A 24,182-nucleotide genomic window follows, 5' to 3' on the forward strand; every position below is an offset into this window, starting at 1 on the left:
GTTACAGGCAAAAAATGTGGTTATTGCCAATGTATTTTAATTCAATGCATTGCATTTGAGTTACTGTGAATTTAAATAGTTCAAAATTAAGTTAACTAGGTAAAGTTAAATATATTTCATTTGGTGAAACAAAGTTAAGTAATTTGGGTTAACGTGTGTTTAATAAGGTAGGGATTAATAAAATAAGGTTAATGTATAAAAATAGTGTTTTATTTGAGTAAAATTATTAAATTTTAGTTACTTTAAGTAAGATTAAAAAAGCTAGTAAGGGTGAATAATTTGTGTGCAGTAAAATGGGATAAATTTATTTACGAACACGTTTTAAACTTAAATTGTTTTTCTTTGAATCGGCCTTTAAGCCGGTTGCACACATGAGACCCCGAGAGAGTGAAGTGACGCGAAATTAGACAAATCCAAATTTCGCACACGGTTCGCCTGTGCCCGCGCTCAAAATTCGCTTGCGAGCTTTAGTTTTAAACAGGAGACTCCCCATAGTTGCGGTGAGAATTCCCGGTGATACTGAAACACGTCAATCTGCCCGAAGAAATTGAAGACAAGTTCTTACCACCTTTCTAACAAATGTATCCAATTTCAGGAGTTACATTAGGGTACAAGCGAAAAAATTACGTTAATTTCGAGCTGAGCAGTGAAATATATAATCTGGTAACCCTTAATAATATTTAAGTTTTTAATTTTAATCAGTTTTTAAAATATTTTAAATCCTTCGTTTATCAAAAATGTTTTAGGTGATACGTAATATCGAGTTAACTTTACAAGGACAATTTATCTATAGAAATGTAATTTATATATATTTATAGTAGTGTTTAATTATAAATTGAAATAGAATCAGTTGATAAATTCTTATTTTTCTATAAATGTTCATGATTTTGTGAAGGGTCATACGTTATCTTTACGTCTTAAAACTTGTCCCGAAATAACATTTCAATTATGTTCTGATTCACCTATGAAGTTAAATGTTGGATATCTGAAGTTTTGACTATTATAATACCCGATAAATGTCAATATTGTAGACTTTGCCTCGTGTTTCAAACAATAAGCATTCGAATTCCCGTCATGTGTTGTAAGTACCACTGTCTATAATATGAAACAACATTTTGCAAACTAAATTTTCAAGAGTATGTCCATCTTATTAACAAAATGCGTTGAACAGAACTAACATAAATTCTATGGTAAAATTTATAATATAAATATTTATTAACTAATAAATATAAAAAGTGGACAGGAAAAAGAACAATTTTAACCTAATTTCAAGGTGACGCCAGTTATCATACCGTTTTTTTAAGACTACTTACGTATATTTAAAAGCACGAGATTTTAAATTATGTTGCGATAGACATATGAGTGAAAATCGGAACGTTAAGCTTTTATAATGAATACCTTTGTTTTGTTTTGTTTCCCTTATTGACGCATACACTGTATGTCCCACGCGACATAATTTAAAATATCGTGCTTTTAAACTTATATTAGTAGTCATAAAACAATGGATTGATATAGGGTTTCGGCTCGGAACGTCTCCAGTAACAAAATATTGTTTATACCATGAGAGTTTATCCAGTTTCCTTTTTATATTTATATTGTACCATGGTATAAAATCATTTGAATTTTTAGCATTTGTATAATTTCACAGAAATCAAAAATAAGATTCAAACTTAAATTCAATGAATTTATCTATCTTATTATAATTTTGCTAAATATCTTAAATTTTCGCCACTCATTCGATCTACCCAAGTTTTGTAACTTTAAACTGTTAACTAAATTGTATGTATAAATTCGCACTAACTGAAACGCTGTGGATTATACGTTAGGATCTACTCAATCCTTGAGTTGAATACACATCGGTGCGAAACACCTCGGGTGGTCTTTTTCTACGGTATCATTGGTTTTTAGAATACAAAATGAAGATTATTTTTCCGCTTGGGAGTTAAAAAGGGAATAAAATTTAAATTATTTATTTAATTTGGCTATTTTACCATTTACATTGATTTTTCATGGGATTTAAAAAACACTTCTTTTCGATTGATATTTAAATTGATGGAGTGGTCAAATATCTTATTGTTATATCTACATCGTTGTCTCCCAAACCCCATTTCTATATATTTCCTAATTGTTTTAGGTTTATACTTTTTAAACATGGCCTAACTAAGTAAAACAAACTTGTTTTTCTAAACCAGCTTGATGGGCCTCTCAGAAAATATATTCAGGGAGAAACGAGTCTATTTCGTTTTCGGACCACCTCGAAAGTTCTTTTATCCTTCAGCTCCAAAAAAAAGAAGCGATTTCATCAGTATAGCGTGTTGCCAGATATAATTTATTTATCAAATAAAAAAATGTTCCTGCCAACTTTTTAATATGTTGCTCTTACGTCACAAGACACAACTTTATTAGTAAATTGTTCGCACGAGCGATTTGCACGCGCGCTAGAAAACTCTACTGTAGTGCGCGCTCATAGGCTACTAACAGTAAGAGACTGTGACGTAAGAGCCACATTTAAACAAGAAGGCCACGTAACTTTATAAAAATAACTATTCGTCAAGAATTGATCAAGGACAAAATAATAATTTAGTTAAGTCCAAACAAAGGAAAGGTCTGATTAGAACTGGAGCTCCCGCAGTCCCTGCTCTTAAAAGAAACTCAAGTTTTTACAAAAGGTGTTTCTATTCAATACGGGAGGTCATGTGACAATGTTTTGTCCGCGTCTTTTAGCTGTAGCTTTTGAAGTAGAAAGCACGCGCTGCAGTCGCGAGATTCTTCGGAATCTGAAAAACACGTTCTAAACTTACATGCAAGTATAGCCCTTAAATAACTTGCGTGACTCGAATAAGAACATTTTATACTTTTAATTTTTAATTATTTTAATTTACAGAAACACCTATTCGATATCGTCGATGAACGAAGCCCATATAACATTTAGGCGGTTGTATTGGAAATATTGTTTTAAATTTTTAAAAGAGTAAAGGATATAGTTAAGGATTTGCATTATAGAAAATTGATATCTTTCCGAATATTTGAGATAACGGACTAGCGTGTCCACCACTGATATCAGAATTCTTTGGAAAATTTAATTATATATTTAAAGCCACAGAAAAGTTCAAGTTACTTGATTAAGGTTTCCAGGTGGTAAATGAAAACAACCCCTTCTATGTTACATTACGCGGAAAGGTAACAAAGTCCATAATAAAAAGGGCAAAAAAGTCCATAATAAGAAAGGCAAAAAGTCCATAATAAGAAGGGCAAAAAAGTCCATAATAAGAAGGGCAAAAAAGTCCATAATAAGAAAGGCAAAAAGTCCATAATAAGAAGGGCAAAAAAGTCCATAATAAGAAGGGCAAAAAAGTCCATAATAAAAAGGGCAAAAAAGTCCATAATAAGAAAGGCAAAAAGTCCATAATAAGAAGGGCAAAAAAGTCCATAATAAGAAGGGCAAAAAAGTCCAGAATAAGAAGGGTAAAAAGTCCATAATAAGAAGGGCAGAAAAGCTAAGCCCTAACAAATTTAAAGTAATCATAAAACTTATGAAATTCTCGGACCTATAGGACTTCGAGAATAAAATGTTATTCAAGTTTAAGTATTGAAAGCCTGAATCAAAAATGGCTAGTTTCGTGCTATTCTAGGTGATATTTATAATGTTTATCACAACTTATAAAGAATATACTTCAACCAAATTATATTTGGGATAAAAGTTCTATCGTCATTGCATATTAAAAAACAAAATTATCAAGAAAGCGGTGCGTAAGAACTTTTGGGTGTTTCAACCACCTTCCCGGCCACCTGGGATAAAGCCATTAAAAGTCACCTTGGGTGGTGCCTTGGGTATAAGCCTAGCTTATTATTATTTAATTCTTGATACATCGTAGAATTATGAAGAATATTAATACGGATATTACTCAGACAAATATCTGTGTTCCATCTGAAACTTGTCAAAAGTATTCTTATTTTAAATTATATTTTAATGTAAAACTAAACTACGAGGGAACTTAATGCTTTTAGGTGTTTTACTCGAAAGCTCATCGACAGTTGAAGAACCTTTACGTCAACTCAAACTCTCCTCTTTTCACTCATTTTTCTGATACTTTGGGCGGTGCCAGCGTCATTAGATCTCTGAAAGCTACCGACATATTCACCGAGAAAGCATTTTCACTCATTGAGGATAACGAGGCGAAATATTATTCCTGGTCAATGAGTGTGAGGTTAGAAACTTTCATATATTTAATTAAACAAAGTGTTATCGCGTGTAGTTTACAATATGTTTTATTTACTTTACTTATCTCAATTATATTTAATTTAAAGCCTCTTTACGATTTTTTTATTATAAATGTTCTGGGTGCGTTGAATAATTTTAATATTCTTTTTTGGCGCTTGAATTCGGACAACATAAAAGTTTATTATTAAAATTAATGTCGTGTTTTGTGTAATACCCAGCGAAGACGCTCATGCTAGTTAAGCTTTTGCGTTTCAATTTATGTTGTAACGATACCGATAATAAAGATGTTCCTTTCTACAGTAAATCAACCAGGAAACACAAATACGAAATTGTTTTCAAGACAAAATATCCAGGTTGATATTAGTTAGATGTCATTGTTTTGTGAAATACGGTACATTTCAAAACACTGATATACTTATTTTCTAGTGAGATTTTAAATAATTTTTCCTCGCTATAATAATAATGTATCATTAATTTTTTTAATTTCTCAAAGATTTTTCGCATTTAAATAAAAATTCCGTTAATGTTTCATGATTGCAAAAATTTCCAAGTACATTAAGTGGATATAAAGTTACTTTTACTAATAAAGCTTAGGTTTTCTTTTACTTCAAACGTATTAATAGCTTACACGAAAAGCCACTCCTCTTGTAGGAAAGTAGATTGTACTCCATAAATCTTCGTCTACATTTCCACAAATATCACATACACGTTTTAGAGATAATGATTAATCTGTTTAATAACGACTCAGAAACTAAAATAACTTTATTTCCAGATGGATGTCCTTCCGCGTAAATTTGTTACTAAGTGTGCTGTTACTCATCGCTTATCTATGGGTAATACTGTCAAAAGAATTCCTCTCACCTGGAATAGTTGGATACATTCTTAACAACTTGAACCCGGTTTGTTGTATTTAATTATCACCTCAGTAAAACGAGCCAAGTTAATTTGGCCCCTGCTGCCTTAAGAAATTTTTTCTCAGTTATTAAATGGAAAAGTATTGAATACATTTATGAACATGACCGCATATAAAATGCCTTAGAACATGCAACTCAATATTACTTCACTCAATGTTACTTTAGGTAATTTTTTCTCATGGAACCTATTACAATTACGCGGGACAATTTTTAATTCAGATATACCAATTACAGATATGTTCAAAACGTGACAAATAACAAGTCGGTCAAGACCGTAATATTACCTCTCCTCGGAGTTGATTTATTCGGCTTACAACACTATAAATTCGCTCAATCGAAACTGTTACAACGGCGATAAATTGGTTTTTAAAAAGAAAAATAAGAAAGCGGGCCGTAAATTTAAAAACCCATAGAAAATATATAATAATAACTCAATCTATCAGGCTTCAAAGCAAAAATAACCGGAAGAAAAATAAAACGCGTGCTTGGGCCAATCCTATTTTCAATTTTCATAAACTCTATGCCACACCGTTCAGCACAGTCGCATCTACCTGTTTGCTGATGACTCTAAATTTGCCAACTCGGTCGCCACAGATTTGGCTACTGACCATAATATGCAATTTAACATCAATAAAAGTGGAGTTCTTCATCTTGGTCGTAATAACCCACGTATCAATTATACAATAGATGGATCATTACTTTCGGCCTCAGATAACCCCCCAATTCGTGATCTTGGAATATGGATAGACTTTTCACTAAACTTTAGTAATCAGACAACAAGAGTCGTGAAGAGAATAAATTCCATAACTGGATTAACGAGAAGATGTTTCTTCTTTCGTACTACCAAGTTAATCCGTACACTGTACACTTCGCTCACCCTTTCTTTAATCAACTTTGGTTCGGAAATATGGTCTCCCCCCTTAACTGGCGATCAAGATTCCCTGACACGGGCACACAATCGATTCACGAAACTTACCAAAGGTCTAGACACATTGCCTCCTGAAATTCGTAATGAGAAACTAAATATTGATACACCTACGCTTCGCCACGCTGTTAATGACCTTGTGCAATTGTGGTCCATGTGGTCAGGTCACTCGGCACTAGACCCAAAAACGTTTTTTTACGTTTGATACCCTACGCAAAACTAGAGGCCATAGTGCCAAAATTATTAAACCACGGGTGAAAACGAAGATCTGCCAATGGCATTTCACATTCAGAACTATTGCCAGATGGAATTCACTCCCTGAGAACGCCCTAAAATGTGAGAGTCGCCAGTTATTCCGTCAATGTGTGCGCGATTACTTTCGAGCGATCCCTGATGTATAAACCGTATTATTCTATATATTCTACATTTTGTATTATCCTTATATATTATATCATTTGTCAAACTCCTGCAAGGCTGACTATAAGCTCTAAAGCTTAGTGGTTTGTAATATGTTAAATAAATAAATAAAAAGCCACAAATTACTTCAAATATTTTAAAAACTGAGCAAAAGAAATGTAATTATAGCAAAAAGTACAACAAATTACCATTCCAAATTCAAATTTTCGACTTTACTATAATGCAACCGTATAAATTTTAGAACACGATGCATACACTTTAAAACCTCCTCTAACACTGGACTATTTCGCGGGGGGAAAAGTTAAAAAAACAAAGAAAAATATGAAACAGGAACAAACAACGGTTCGGAAAAATAGACAAAAAAAAACCGTTATCACGTTCAATAACATAACATAAGACCCTTCCATTGTCTGAAACACAGATTCTTATTATATTACAACAAGTTGGCAAGCAAAAATATACCTCTCCTCGGAAGAATTGTCCCTAGTGGTATTAATTTCTCGAGACGTCCCTTAAAGATATCTCCGCAATTCAGAGTTATTTACTAAAAATGTAATCCCGGTTCAATCCCGCCCGGTATAAAATTTTAATTTTAATTAAAATAATTGAGAGTATAATTTATTCATGATAATATAAATTACGTAGTTACAACAGCGAGTTAGACGTACTAAAACAATGACCAATTGAATTTAACCCTATTTACAGAACAAGTTTATCATTTAAATATAATACGAAGCAAATTTTAATGAAATAAATATCTACAGAGGGTATATGTATTTTTCTCACTTACGGCATACTTGCCGCATCTTTAATGCTCATTTTATTTCAACACTCGCCCTTGCTGAAGATACCGTAGAATAGCTATATTCGACATCTGGTAGTGGACGACTCGTAGACTTCCTGTTGACGTTGTGACACATACCGCATGAAAAAGACCAATACAGTCCAATTTCCAATATCATATAATGACTCGCACACCCAGGAAATCAATGACTGCATTAGGAATCGCAGATGTCCAAATATCCATACTAATAAAAAATGAATTAACAAGAAGTGAAAAACTTACCATTCACAAAGCACCGAAAGCCCCTTGACTAAACGACAGCTCGTATATCAATAAATGACTGTAGACGGAATAGTTAGGGCTCTTTATAAATAAAACATACGAACCCAATTGATGAACTGCATTAAACATCTTAATCAGTCGAGAAAACGTTTAAAATAAATTACGAAGTAATGACGAACCAGTTAAAAATCCCAACCACTATGTAAACAACTCGATATTTTCTTCATAAATGAACAATTACCCTTGAAAACTAATACGCTAAACACACAATAGATAAAAAAGGCTGAAAAAAAGAAATAAATTGCACAAAACTAACGGGTTCTACCCTTTAACCATGTTATCTGCTGACTGCACTAAAACATGATTTGACCTTTAAATTTTAATACGTTAAATAATTAGATTTTAACAAGTTCACAAAAATTAAAAAACAAAGTTCAATAAACAATATATACAGATATTGTATACATCCGTTAAGTAAAAAAACCCGCCTTATCATAATGGTTCCTTTACTTTAATATTTTCCCTAAGGAAGTCAATGGCTCGGCGGTGAACTATCCGCATGGTAACAATGTGATCCGAGTTCAATTCGTGATCACGATCAAACTTTACATTAAAATACTAAAATATTTAATTAAATATAAGATTAAAATAATTTATAAATATTTAATTACATATAAGATTAAAATAATTTATAAAAATTTAATTAAATATAAGATTAAAATAATTTATAAATATTTAATTAAATATAAGATTAATATAATTTATAAATATTTAATTAAATATAAGATTAATATAATTTATAAATATTTAATTAAATATAAGATTAATTTAATTTATAAATATTTAAAATGATGTAGAATAAATTATAGTACCTACCGTTATAACTTCGTAAAGGCTCAGTGGTTAGAGTAAATCTCTTGCACGCAGCAAACCCGGGTTCGATTCCCGGCTGGCGCCAAGAAATCGCAAATTGATACTAAGACGAATATCGTGAAAAATTGGTGGAAACCCTGCCATTGTACGTGGAGAGGTTGGATAACACTGAGCACTCGGTCCGTCCCAAAAGTCAATAAGAAGAAGTTGAAGAGAAAACGTCCGTACAAACAAAACAGACTCAACACCCACAACCGTCATAATACTAACTCAACACCCACAACCGTCATAACACAAACTCAACATTCACATCCTACACATGAACATTTCAATAACGAAATATCCAATCAAACTGAGTTAAACTGTCACGACGGTGAGTGTTAACGAAAAAACACCATCCAAACCAAACCCAACCGCAAATCAATCCGTTAAGGCTGACAGTCGTAGCAACTGCGAACGCAGAGATTTCGAGAAACTGCGTATGCAATGATTATCCTTTGCACGGAAAATGCGAACGCGTTCGCAGGACAGACACACCGACACACACACGGTGATTGTATAAAAAAAGCGTATCCAGAAAAAATGAACCTATTGACTACAAATAACGAGTAAAGAAAACGGCATTGATAACATCAAAAGTAACATAAGACAGGGTATTTGTATTTTTCTCGCTTACGGCATACTTGCCGCATCTTTAACGCTCATTTTATTTCAACACTCGCCTTTGATGAAGATACCGTAGAATAGCTTTATTTGACATCTGGTAGTGGACAACTCGTAGACTTCCAGTTGACGTTGTGACACAAACCGCATGAAAAAGGCCAATGCCGTCCAATTTCCAATATCATATAATGACTTGCACACCCAGGAAATTAATGATTGCATTAGGAATCGTAGATATCCAAATATCCACACCAAATTAATTAATAAGAAGCAAAACCCTTACCATCAACAAAGCACATAGAGCCACTTTACTAAACGACAGCTCGTATATCAATAAACGTTAAATAAACGCCTTTGCATTATTACAACTATGTTTAAGACGATAAGAAAACCCGTAAATAAATAACAAAAAAACTAAAATAAGTCGATCACCCACAGATTCTACCCTTTAATCCTCTTATCTCTGCTGACTGCGCTTAAACAAGATTTGACCTTTAAAATTTCATACGTAAAAAATGTAGACTTTAAAAGCCATTAATATACTCTTCCGCTTAGAGCAATATTCCTGCGTGAGCTGTGCGCTAGTAAATTGGCGCCAATTCTCTGTGCATCTTAAATGTATCAGGTTGCGGCTTAAAGAGTTTCAAGCTAATGGCCAAGTTATAAAACAATGTATGCTAAATACATTGAAACCTTTTATTTATAACAAAGCTTTAACAAAGTTAACCTTGTTTCAACGTCACACACATTCAAATTACGCAGAAGTAACGTTATACTACACCCAATGCCCTGGGTTCGATTCCTGACGACGATCGTATTTAACTAGAAATTGATCAATTTCCACATTTGACAATATTATACATATAAAAAAAATAAAATGGTACAGGAAAAAACCGTAGCTTAACAAGCGTCGGTGGCTCAGTGGTTAGAGTAAATTTCTTGGACGCAGCAAACACGGATTCGATTCCCGGCCGGCGCCAATATATAGCAAATAGACACTAAGACGAATACCGTGAACAATTGGTGGAAACCCTGCCATTGGAAGTTGAGAGGTTGCCATAACACACAGCACTCGGTGCGCCCCAAAAGCCAATAAGAAGAAGTTGAAGAAAAAACGCCCGTACACACACAAACACAACACCCACAACCGTCATAACACAACAAACACAAACAGAACACACCCAACACCCACACCCAACATAACACAAACTCAACATTCACACCCTACACATAAACATTACAATAACGAAATATCTAATCAAACTGAATTAAAAATGTTGCGACGGTGAGCGTTAACGAAAAAAATATCCAAACCAAACCCAACTGCAAATTACTCCGCTAACGCTCACCGTCGCACGGTGGTTTTGCCACCCCTTCGACTTCCCTAATTCTTAGCAACTGCGAACACAAAGAGTCCTACCAACTGCGTTATTGCTAACGAAAAATTTCGCGCTCGCTGCGCTCGCGATTTTATCTGGTTGCGTTATAACCCGTCCGCCCCCTTAGACTTTCTATATCTACGTGCTTGTTTAAACATAAGTTATATTTAGCTCTCGACTTCTCCAGACGGTTTTAACCTTGAAAGAAAAGAAGGGAAGGACATTTTGAAAATGCGAACTTCACCGCTGAAAACTTTCAAGGTTCTCCAACAAATTGTATTCTATTCATAGCTTTCGCGCCAGTAACGTGGCGTTAGTTTAGTAACGCTTATCCAGCATAAGAGCTCGTCCATTTACGCGTGGTAGTCGACAAAGCTTAGCATATCAGAGTGATGAAACTCGTGACTAGTGCGTGAGCAGTGTGCGCAGTATGTTTATTACTGACATAATTTATATCATGTTTGTTTTTAAATATCACGATTTTAATGAAATATCACGATTGAAAATAAATAATAGATAATATTAAATATCACTATTTTAATTAAATATTAGCATTATAATTAAATATGACGATTATAATTAAATATGACGATTATAATTAAATATGACGATTATAATTAAATATCTCGAATAAAATTAAGTATCACAATTATAATTAAATACGACCATTATAATTTAACATCACGAATATAATTAAATATCACGATTATAATTATATATAACGATTAAAATTAAATAAGTCGATTATAAATAAATATCACGAACATCATTAAATATCAAGATTATAAATAATATAACGACTATAATTAAGTACCACTATTACAATATTCTTTTTTTTCGGCGCCATTTTGTTCGATTTTCGCGAGTTTATATCGATCAATCTTGAATTTAAGTTCTCAATGACTTTTAATGTCAAACTTAAATGTTATTTTCTGTAATCGTTCATTTTTCCAACTTTTCCAGATTGCCCCTTCAGTGTGGCTCATATTATATTACGAAACACTTGTTGAGGCTTCTTTTGTGAGTCTGGAGAGGATATTTGAATACTTCAATCTAAATCCAGAAGTGAGCACACATTTTTCATTTTTATTAAGGTTATTTATTTTGAGCTCCTTAACTTAAACGAATGCGTTATCAATCCCTATGTAAATGAATTATTTAAAGTTAATTTGATGCTATGTTATTATTTTTGGTTTACGTATTTTGTATATATTTCAATTTACAAATTTAGCTCGATTGATTATACTTCAAAAAATTCCTAAAAAATCCAGCACTCTTAAAAATACATCGACTTTAAGTAGTTTCTGAAATAAACTGTAAATGTGACTAAAATATTTTTCAAATGTGAACAATGATTAAGTTGAGAGAACTGAAGTTAATCATTGAATGAATTAGCCCATGTTGTTTTTATGTTTCTGAAAATATGAGTTAAACCTAGATAGCCTAGCTGATTTAAAAAAAACGGATAAATCTAAGAGATTTTGTTTCAGAAAATATTAAATCTTGTTATTTTACAATTAATTCACTCTCCCGAAAAGAGACTTTGCTTCAAGGCTAACCGTTATTGGTGCCTGTACTGTAAATAAAAATCAAAGGATTCGCACTTTTGATGGGCCTAAAATTTTTGATCACCTTGTGACGACCAAGAATGACAAACTAGAATTCACGATGGCTCAGACTCTCGCGAAATTCCGAGTTCAATGTTGCCTAGACCAATGAGAGGATTTGATAGTATTTTAGCTCCGTAACAGAATAAGATGATGTCTAGGGCCCGGTACTATTCTTTATAATTCGAATGGCCCTTTGTTAGCTTCATTTGTTAAAAATAGCAATTGCAGTCTCTTGATCGTTTATTTTCATTTCATGAAATTAATACAGACTAGATAACTTTTACTCGCGAAATTTTACTCCTTGTCATTATTTCTGCCCTTTATGAACAATGGCCCACAAAAATCAATTCCTACGACAGTAGAAGCCTCCGAGATACGGCTTCGGCCCCCTAACGTTTGTGTCAGCGATAGAACTTTTGAATTTTGAAGGAACTTTATCGTCATTTTTTAGAGCTCAACTTTCAGCCGGATACTCCTTGAGCTGAGCAGATTTTACCCATAGTTTTTCGGCGTTGTCTAGTTCGGTTGCGTTTAAAGGACCGCGTAATTTTTCTTTCTTCTTCCATTTGTTAACGACTCGTAACAACATTGCAGAAATTCGCGGCGGTTTTCTCCAGGTACTAAATTTGTTTAAGTCGATTAAACTTTGAAGGTCTAAAGTTTCTACTACTTGCATAGCCAATACGATTGTTTTGCGTTTCTCCAGTTCCAAGACTTCTTGCGGAATTTTTTCCACCAGATTTTTTGGCCAATTTTCAGACCAGAGAACCAGGCGTCTCCTTCAATCAATTTCTTGACTTCGATTCCTCTTGACAGGAGATCAGCTGGGTTTTGACAGCCGGGGCAATGCGACCAATTTTGCGGATCCGATACGCGTTGGATTTTGGTGACTCTGTTTGAGACGAAAGTAATCCAGGTTTTTGGGGTTATCTCTGACTCAATGAAGCGCTATAGTAGAGTCACTCCACATATTAATGATTAGATTTCCTTTATCTAAAACGCTTTTGATGTGGTTGACGAGTTGGGCTCCAATCAGACACGCTAACAATTCCAATCGAGGAAGTGATAATTCGGGTTGCCTCTTCTTCAATGGCGCAACCTTGGCCTTTGCAGTAACGAATGATACTCCCGTTTTACCGCTTTCGGTTTCGTACCTGACGTAAATTACGGCTCCGTACGCTTTGATACTACTGTCACAGAAAACGTGTAGTTGTTGGGATTTGATTTTATCTTGATAGTAGTATCTCTGTAATTTCAGTTTCTTTAGATCCTTCATCTCATTACTCTATTTTTCAAACTCGTTTACTAAGTCGACTGGGAGATCTTCATCCCAAGTTTTCTCTACAGTCCACAGTTTTTGAAACCGGATCTTCGCCCGTATGGTATACGGTGCCAGAATTCCGATTGGGTCGAATATTTGTGCAACCGTACTAAGCATGAAACGTTTACTTCTTCCAGGATGTTACTGAGATCGAAAGTAATGACATCTTGATTGTTTTGCCATTGCAGTCCCAATACTTTAAGAGACGCCTTTGATTCGCCAGAATTTTCTTCCATTGTAAAGTTTTCGTCGTCTTTCCATTTTTTTCCAATGTTTTTGAGTTTGATGCATTACTGCCTCCTTCATAATTTGATTGGCGCCTGAAGACATTTCAAAGGCTTTATCGTCATCGTCCTTTCCGGATACCCAGTCGTCCACGTAGATATCGTTAGATAGGGATATGACTTCTTCTTTGGTTTGATCGTATTTTTTCAAGTGTAGTTTTATTGTAGCTGCCAAAAAGAATGGTGAACTTGTGACTCCGAAAGCGGCTCTTGTTACTCGAAACACCTGAAACTGATCTCTTTTGAATTTACCACCTTCTTCAATGACCCATAGGAATCTTAGACAATCTCGATCTTCCTTCTTTAATTCTAGCTACATGAAGGCTTTCTCGAGGTCTGATATTACGGCTATGACGTGTTTTCGAAAGCGTAACCATAATTTAAGCAGCTCAGGATTTAAATTTGGACCAGATGCCAGGCAGTCATTTAGGGACGGTTCTCCAACGGCGTGGGCTGACGCGTCGTACACGATTCGTAGTTTGGTTTTACTACTTGATTCTCTTTTGACTCCTTGGTGTGGAAAATAAAACGTTCCTGGAGTGCCTGGAGTCTCTACGATTTCAATGATTCCTCTGTCCTTTGATTCCATAATGATACTTTTGTAGGTTTCATAATATTCTTTATTTGCTTCAAATTTCTTGATTAAACTTCCCATTCACTTTGTTGCTACGCTGAAGTTGTTCTTTAGAGTTGATTTTTCGACGAGCCAAGGTAGTTTAACCTGATAACGTTCGCCTTGAAAGGTGGCATTGTTTTCAAACTCTTCCATAATTTTATTGTTTGTCGGAACTTGGTCCTCGTTTGAATCGATACCTAGCGACTCCAGCTCCCAAAACCTTTTCATCGTATCCGATATCGATCTTTCTTCATCACTGACTCGTAGCACTTGTACCACTTCATAATTCCCAATTCCAGTTTGATTTACGTTAATGGGTCCCTGTAGAGTCCAGCCTAGATATGTTTCCTGCGCCACTAACGATGGGCTTAGCCTTTGCATATTGCTAGTTACAAATTCCCAGTAGAAATCGCTTCCAATGAGAACGTCTACCCAGCCCTGGATTAACCATTAGGCAAAAAAAGCAATTGCTTAGCGCATCAAGAAATATAGAAATTAGGGGCACCATCGAAATTTTATTCATTAGGCCATTACCCATTAGGAGAAAACAAAAAAATGTGATAGTGATACAATGGAACAAAATCTAAATCAAAAAATAACTCTATCAGTATAAATATATAATATTTAATTAAACAAAATATTAATTATTTCTAAAATTTGATTGGACATTTCCGAAGTGTATGTATTTCCCTAAACTCCTTTGAAGCGTCTACTGACATCGGCAATGCGCCAAAACGACTACCTCCATAAATATATTGAATACTGCAGGCCTGGTGGCGGGAACAAAATGGCTGCACGAAATTTTTTGACTATACTAAATATACTAAAGTCACGTATTTTGGTTCAATTTTTATTTATTAAAACTCACAGTTCAGTAAATACATTTAACTCGGAAAACATTTTGAAATAATAATGGTAGTATAGTCAAACATTTCGTATATTTTTATCGTTAATGGTCACAAATTGTTCAGCTGAGCGCTCATTTAATAGGTTGAAAAATATTAAAAATCAAAACAGAGCGAGTATGCAACAAGACAGGTTCTAAGTATAGAAGCAGATGTGCTACGCAAGATTAATTTTGAAGATCTGATCAAAGACTAAAAAGAGCAGGAGAAAAGTTTTCAAATAAGAGAAAATTAAGTGAAATAAAATGAACTTCATTCTGATTTAAAAAAATTAAATTTTTATATAATGTATATGAGGGAGAGGGGCACCAAAATTCTTAAATTGCTTAGGGCAGATTTTGGGGTTAATCCGGCCCTGCGTCTACGTTGTAAGCACCTTTTGGCTAAATTCTAATCTCACTTCTTCGGGTATAGCACGCGAGATAGCCGGGCACAAGCATGAGCTACTACTTCCAGTATCACAACCTAGTGCTTTTACGCTACGGATGTGATATTCGCACGACAAAAGCAAATTACGCAACGCTTTAAAAACTCTAACTTTCGTAACTGGCTCTAATTTTAACATTAATTTATGATGGTGCAGTATCATTTGATCTGTCCGGCCGTAGGTATCTTTCAATAATTTAACAGCTTCGTCGTAAGAGCCATCAGAAACGTCAGCTTCATAACTCGATATTAAATTTCTAGCCTCACCTGATAAATACGATATCAAATAATTAAATGTGTCTACTTTAGGAAGGTTGTTTTTATCAACCGCTGCTTGATATCTGCTCCAAAACCCGTTGAATTTCAGAATGTCTCCATCAAAGATTGGCATTTTGAGTTCGGGAAGCTTGGTCACCGAAGGTACTTGACCGATGGTCATATTTTGGGCCATGCTAGTTGATGCGATGTTATTATTTGGTTCGTGAACTTGCCTGGCGTTGGCAGCTCGCGTTGCTGCCTCCTTAATTCCCCGGTTAGCTCTTGATTTTGCGATGCTGATTATATCCACGTACTCGTCGGCGGCCTTTAACTCGCGTCGGAGTTCCTTTAGATTGAGCGTTTGATCTTGAACTTGTTTAGAGGTCGGGGATGGTTAACTTTTATTCAATAGATAAAGCTCTCAAAATTATTCGTAAAACGTTTTGATCAAGTAATTTATATTTCTGTATTATCCGATTAATTTTTTGATAAATTTGTAAAATTAATCGGAAAAACGACGTTTTTTTCGATAAAAAGCTCAAATTTTACGAATAATACATGTTTTTAATCCTTTTCCGAAATATTAACCGGTAAATTTCTTTGTTTACATTTTTTCCCCGAAAAAAAATCCATTTAAACATGGATAATGATTAACCGTTACCAACCTCTAAACTTTTTCTTCCATCGATGTCAGCGTTGGCTCTTTTCTTATCAGTATATTAAGGTGATCTTCGACATCGGCGACGTCCGAGTTAACATTATTGAGTATATCCTCTATTTCCTTAATTACTTTATTTATTTGAGAACGAACTGTTTCTCTTTGTAGCTTCAGGGGGTTGTAACTCCATCGGTTCACGTCGGTTTGGATTATCCTCCTCCGACTCTAAATCTTTTATGATAGCTGTTTCTCTAACTTCTCTTCTCGAAGTCGTCTCCTCCGAATTTTGAGGTTGATTTCGTTTTGATTGACTTCTTTTCTTTGGTATTTTGTTGATTGGTTTCTTTTACTTCAATCAGTTGTCTCACACTGCGAACTAGTTATCGCGACGTTTGATCTTCCCGGGTTTCGGCACCAAATGTTGGGAGTTTGAAGTTCTTTGTTCCCACTATTTTACCTTAGGTAATAAAACATAAGTAGGTCCTGGCATTAGTGAGGGAGAGCGGTTATCGGTAGACTGAAACACCGATCGGTTTGGTGTGAGACGAACAGACTAACGCTTTTTCTAATCTTTTAATTGTTACTAATGGAAAATAAGTCCCTTTGGACAAAATTATCACGAGATACAAATTTTAAAACGTCTTGTCTCAAGCTACATCAATTCGTATCTAACAATAAAAAATAAAACGCTTCTTTACGAAACACGTACAGTTTTCACGTGCTGCATTCGAAAATATTAGACTGAAAGTTTCCAAGCAATAGGTGTTTCTATAAAATACGTTAGGTCACGTGTAAATGTTTTTTCTACGTCACTAGCTAAAGTTATTAAAGATAGAGAGCGCGCGCTCGAGTCGATAATGATTTTGGTATTTGAAGTCGACGTGCGAAACGCGCGTGCCAATAAAGCACTAAAAAGCTTAAGCTCGTGACGCGGGGAAAAACATTTTATACATTTAATTTGTTTATTGATTTATTTTATAGAAACACCTATTGAATTTATGAACAGTTTTCTCTTTTCTATTCTATTATATTCTACACTTATATTTATATTTACAAATGCTACAAATAAACGTTTATACTACAATTTTACTACATTACTATTTCTTTTCTAATAACATAACGATATCAATTTTCTCCTGATACTGCATATATATTTTTTTATTTTTACAATCACTAATGTTAAAAATGTGCGTGATTTGAAAGGAAAAAATTGTACTTCAGAAAACAAGAAGTTTAGTTCTCAAAAAAGAATAAATCTTGCGCACAAAATGTATTAATGCCTGTATCAATAAATGAACGTTTTGGTCCCAAACAGGCAGATTGGAATAAACCAGAAGCGCATCTACCGAAGCAATGGCCTGAGAAAGGTCAAATTATATTTCGGAATTATTCAACTCGCTACCGTGAAGGATTGGACCTGGTTTTGAATAACATATCTTTCGTTGTAAATCCAATGGAAAAAGTAAGAAATTAGGTAGTTTTAAAAATATTATTTAGATTTAATATTCATGGTCTACAGAACCACTGAAAGCCGGAAATGTTGGAATTAATTTTTGTTGAAACAAACACTATATATTCCGTCAACCTTCTGTCCTTTTTTAAGAAATTGCTAATTATAACCTAACACAACTATAAATATAAAGTTATAGTTAACCCAAAATAATATTGAAATATAAATGGTTGATTTTGCTGTATAATTTCATATTTGTTTTTACACACAATCTAAGGATTTGTGTGTATTAGTCACACCAAGAATGTATTTATTTATACCTAGGTAGAATGTCTATGTCGAGACGGTTTTTAGCCTTTCTCTCAATCCACCCGTTGGTCCCCCCAGTAAGCTCCTCCGCTTAAAATAAAACGAATACTCCCGGTATTTCATTGGCTGCTTAACATTTACGTCACCTAATGCGATGGAAATCAAACGCCGGTGACGTTTTGTCTTTCCCCCCGCGCGAGACGGGGGATAGGCGTTCAACGTGCCCGGCGATTGTCGAAACATAATCATTCTTCCTAAATATAAATAAATACATTCTTGGTCTCACGTACAGTGTAGCCGATGCCGCCGTGTCACGCAAATCTCTTCAACGGTTAGGGCTAGAAGAGTCAATGATATCTCGTTCGAGTGTACATACATGGCCATTGATAGCCTTTCATAAAGTTTTCACATCGGAGCCCTAGAAGTTGGGCAAATGCCAAAGTTACTATTTTCGGTGGTTTCGCTTTGTGCGGTAGATATTTTATTTAAAATAAAGTCCGATAACGTTAAAAAAAAGTATTCGATAGGTTACGATTCAGCGGACCTACAACTTCGGTTGTATCAGTAAATATTAAATTTAAGTATAGTGTTCAGGGTAATTTACGGGACCCCAATTTTCGTGGTTTTATATTTAGCCTAAAAATCTACATACAGTTCCTTAATTTAAGTCCGATTTTCATGAAAGTTATATTTTTGAATAGTTGTGGTTTACATAAAACCTAGATTTGCAAATACGTTCCTTAATTTTAATTCTAAGTAAAGTTTTTGGGGCAGCGTATACGGGCCCCCGCAATTTCCAACATTGTAAATCCGCGTATTTATAGAGGTCTACGCGCCCGTTTCCCTCTAGCGTTATTAAAGGCCGGTCAGAGCGCGCCGCGCTTTCAACATATGACCAGAAGTAACAATTAAGTATGACACTGAACGACCTAGTCTTCGGCGTATGACCAAAAGTAATACGTGTGACACTCAACGTAACAAATAAGTGTGATCAGAAGTAACAAAATAAGTATGAAACTGATCGAACTAGTATTTGTCGTGTAACCAGAAGAAATGAGTGTGACACTCAATGGCTGACTAGTAGTAACAAATAAGTGTGATCAGAAGTAACAAAATAAGTATGAAACTGATCGAACTAGTATTTGTCGTATAACCAGAAGAAATAAGTGTGACACTCAATGGCTGACTAGTAGTAACAAATAAGTGTGATCAGAAGTAACAAATAAGTGAAAATACAATTATGAGTGGTCGTGGATATATATTGGTTGTGATATCGGCGCTCCAGGTTGCTGTAAATAGCTCAAACAAACTTAACACATTAGAAGGATTGTGTGTATTCTGGCCGTCGTACGTCTGGTTTAATTTGTTGTGGCCTTTGTTAGATAAATTACAAAGATGATAAGCATTTTCAAGATAGTCAAAGTAAATTCTATTTAATTAAATAGGTTGGTGTGGTAGGAAGAACAGGCGCTGGAAAATCTTCTTTGGCCTTGGCTCTGTTTCGGATGATTGAGCCAACAAACGGAGAAATCATTATCGACGGACAAGATATCAGCAAACTGGGTCTACACGATCTGAGATCCAGAATCACCATCATTCCTCAGGATCCTGTTCTCTACTCTGGAACCCTCAGATTCAACTTGGACCCTTTTAACTTAAACAGTGACGACGAACTCTGGACAGCTCTAGAATTAGCTCATTTAAAAACTCTCGTGAAGACGTACAAAAATGGGTTAAATCACGAAATGATGGAAGGTGGACAGAATTTAAGGTCAGATTTTATTAAGATTTATAAATTGTGTTAATTCCAATTTCTGTACGGGTCTGCAGTTTTGGAATCCTTTTAAAAAAGGATATTATGGCGTTTGAACTCATCCAGCGAAATTTCACTAAATCTTACCAGAAATCTTTTCAACCAAATTTATTTGCTTATATTCTACATGGTAAACGACTTTAATCTCTTCATCTTTAGCCGCATACTATTTGACTGTTATCTTTTTACGCGTTAAAATTCTTCAAGGCAGCGACGTTCAATCTAGGTTATTATATGAACTTAAGTACCCGGCAGACCTGCGCTAAATACTATCTGAAGTTCACTGGCTTTTTTTCCTTTTAAAATTCATTTTTCTTTAAAAGTGCCTGAACCTGGAACAATAGGCGAAACTGTAAAGCCGATGGGGTATGAAAAAAAGGAAACTCACGTGACTTATTGACATCGTTAACTCGTGAATAAGTATTTCTGTAAAATACGGTGATTATGTTAGTTTCGTGGCGTGTACATTTTTCATTCAGGGAACGACTCGTGCAAAAATGCGCGTAGAGTAGCGATCTCACGTGGTTTTTCTTTCCCATTTCAACAGGTTGAACCAGACTAAAATAAATTTATAATTTCGCCTATATGACCAAATCAATTTTTTTTTTAGATTTCATTTGTTAAATTATATTAATTTTATTTATTGTATTATTTTAATGCTTTGTTTCGTTCTGACAACCACAATGTACAGGCTATGTACAGTTGGTGTTTGTGAACTTAAAAATAATATTCCAATTATTATTAATTTACAAATGTAAATGTTATTTTATTTTCAATACTTTACTTTATTCAAACTATTTCATTTCAAACCACAATAAAACAAGTTGGCAAGCTTGCCGAAATATACCCCTCCTCGGAAGAATTTGCCCTTGGGCGTATAAACTACCGGACACGGTACTTAACGATATTTCGCCATTTTCCAAGCGTACTCCAGAAAAACCCAAAATCCGTTCTATTCCAACCACTAGAATATTTCGTATTATAATTATAATAAATATTACAATTGTAATTGCCTTGAACAAATTTCCGATATCAATAGAACAAAAACCAAATTTAGACCCAACACGTTAATAGCAACAAAATGAAAAATAGGAAATACAAAATTTGAAATTATTAGAATGCTGACGAATCGAAAAATAAACTATTTTATAGACAAAAACCAACCCATTTATATAGGTCTTAAACAATCAAATTTATATGGAAAATAAAATTAAAGGGAACACCAAAACTATTAAGTTAAAGCACTAATAACAAGTTGGCAAGCCAAAATATACCTCTCCTCGGAAGAATTGTCCCTAGTGGTATTAATTTATCGAGATAACCCTTAAAGATATATCTCCGCAATTTAGAGTTATTTGTTAAAAATATTAACCCATTTCAGTGAATCTAAGCAGCTATCGGTGGTTCTGTGGTAGAGCGCTCGACTGCCAAGCCGAATGGTCTGGGTTCGAAACCTGGGTGGCGCATTTGTTTTTAATCAATAGAGAAACGCTAAATTAGAATTTCTTCGATGCAATAATTTCAATTTCAATTCTATTTCAATTAAACCAAAATTTCGTACTCTATTAAATACGCTTCCGATAAAGCTGAAGGTCTAATTTTCAATAAGGCGTAACAAGTGTCGGTGGTTCTGTGGTAGAACGTCCGCCTGTCAATCAGGAGGTCTCGGGTTCAAATCCCACCCGATGCGATCGCAAATTGATACTAAGACGAATACCGTGTACAACTGGTGGAAACCCTGCCATTGGACGTTGAGAGGTAGCATTACACTCAGCACTCGGTCCGTCCCAAAGTCATTAAGAAGAAGTTGGAGAGAAAACGCCCATATAAACACAACAGACTCAACATGCACAACCATCAGAACACAAACACAACAAATTCAACACTCACAACCTACGCATAAACATTACAAAAACGTAATACACCAAACCGTCACGACGGTGAGCGAAAAAACACCATCCAAACCAAACCGCAAATGCATCCGTTAACGCTCACCGTCACACGGTGGTTTTGCCAACCCTTTGAGAAACTGCGTACGCAGTGATTACACTTTGCACCGAAAATGCGAACGCGTTCGCAGTCCTGACAGACCCACAGACCCACCCACAGACCGACCCACAGACCCACAGACAGACACGGTCGTTGTATAACCCCTCCTAGGGGACTTTGTCCCCTCGGAGAGGTAAAAACTGCTTGGGCTCATGACGAAAACCCAACGAAGCCGATAAAAATCAATGCAAATAAAAAATCGTAGACGTGAATTACTTTAGATAGACTAAATAAAGTTAATTAAAATACTAAGGAATCAAGAAAAATTCCATCTAAATTCCCACAGTTATAAACATTGTATTAGCAGAAATATGCAATAAAAATATATTATAATAACCCAATCAAACAACAAGGTTATTCAAATACTTGGAAACCCACGGTAATGAAAATTGCAATAGAAAAAAACAAAAACACGTTACCGTTAACAATTCCCGGCTTATAACGCACACAAAAAACCTTAACTGAAGAGTGAAGGCTAAACAACAGCGCATATCTCAAAATAAATAAAACCAACGGAACCACATTAATGAAAATGTATAACACATTTAAAGCCGATAAGAAAACACGTAAAATAAATTACGAAGTTACGAGTAAAGTAAGCAAAACGAAAAAAGCGCGCTGTATACTACTTGAAATTGTATTAATAAATGGCCCTTAACGGTTCAAAAGTACCGATAAACAAAAACCAACTAAGTGGTCCACCTTATCTCTGCTGACTGCGCTAAAACAAGATTTGACCTTAATAATTTCATACGTAAACAAGTCGGTCAAGCCCGTAATACTATCACTCCTCGGAGGGGAGTTAATTCATACCCCACGCGTTATCCCACAGTACTATAACTACGCTTAATCAAAACTATTATAACGGCGATACATTTTTTAATATAAAACAGGCCGAAAATTTAAAAATTGAATTTGTTTTATATATTTCCCTAATATATTCCTAAATTTACGAGATTTTAATCCCGTTGCTGCTACATCGAAAATTTATTTGTAATTCGGTTTGTAAGGGTGAAAAAAAGAAGACACACCACAAAATAGTTTATTGTTCTTTAGACCAGGTTTTCACAACGACTTATATTTTATCAAATACTTATTACACAATTCTAAAGGTTTTACCACTTTAGTAATTAAGGTGAACGAGAATAGGGTTGGTCTGGATCAATGGAAATAAAACATCGTACACAAATTTTCGCTCACATTATCAACACTTTCGGTAGAGTATAAACGTGCGAAAAACCACTTTAAGTGGAAAAAGACCTTTGGGCGTTGAGACGTTTATCGTACCCCTGAGCACTCGGTCCGTCCCAAAAATCATTAAGAAAAAGTTAGAGAGAAAACGCCCATACATACAAGAATGTAAAAATGTAAGACTAGAAAAACTATTAATCTAATCTACCGTTTAAGCTGAATTTATAATTTTCAGTAAAGAGTAACACGTATCGGTGGTTCTGTGGTAGAACACTCGCCTGTCATGCAGGAGGGCTCAGGTTCGAAACCCGTCCGATGCGATCACAAATTGTATAAAAGACGTATACCGTTACCATTTGGTGGAAACCCTACCATTTAGACGTCCGTCCCAAACGTACAATCACAATTCGCTAAAGAAAATTATAATACACCCAATGGCAAAAAGAGGGCGCTTTTTGAAAAACCTCATCCCTAATTCTAAGAAACTGCGTACGCAGCGATTACATTTTGCTCCGAAAATGCGAACGCATTCGCAGTGCAGACAGAGAGACACACACACCCACACCCATATACTCACCCACCGACAGACACGGTGATTGTAAGACCCCTCCTAGGGGACTATGGCTTTAGACAACGTGGCCCGCGGGACCGAGGGAAACCAAGACTGCCTTTCGCTTCGTTACTGAGGTGGCTCGGCTTTAGACAACGTGGCCCGCGGGACCGAGGGAAACCGAGACTGCCTTTCGCTTCGTTACTGAGGTGGCTCGGCTTTAGACAACGTGGCCCGCGGGACCGAGGGAAACCGAGACAGCCTTTCGCTTCGTTACTGAGGT

General features: G+C 35.1%; 1 protein-coding gene across 1 annotated transcript in view; it reads left to right on the plus strand.

Annotated features, from left to right (window-relative positions):
• Positions 1-24,182, plus strand: part of LOC149962188 (ATP-binding cassette sub-family C member 2-like) — a 66,936-nt gene that overhangs the window by 40,024 nt on the left and 2,730 nt on the right. Inside the window, exons 6-10 of the mRNA XM_090179023.1 lie at positions 4,009-4,208; positions 4,995-5,121; positions 11,423-11,524; positions 17,853-17,999; positions 19,742-20,067. Coding sequence (XP_090035149.1) covers positions 4,009-4,208; positions 4,995-5,121; positions 11,423-11,524; positions 17,853-17,999; positions 19,742-20,067 — 902 coding nt within the window. The remainder of the gene's footprint in view (positions 1-4,008; positions 4,209-4,994; positions 5,122-11,422; positions 11,525-17,852; positions 18,000-19,741; positions 20,068-24,182) is intronic.

The sequence above is a fragment of the Leiobunum rupestre genome, chromosome 1, assembly GCF_980474605.1.
Source record: "Leiobunum rupestre chromosome 1, qqLeiRupe1.1.hap1, whole genome shotgun sequence".
In the NCBI taxonomy this organism is placed as follows: domain Eukaryota; kingdom Metazoa; phylum Arthropoda; class Arachnida; order Opiliones; family Sclerosomatidae; genus Leiobunum; species Leiobunum rupestre.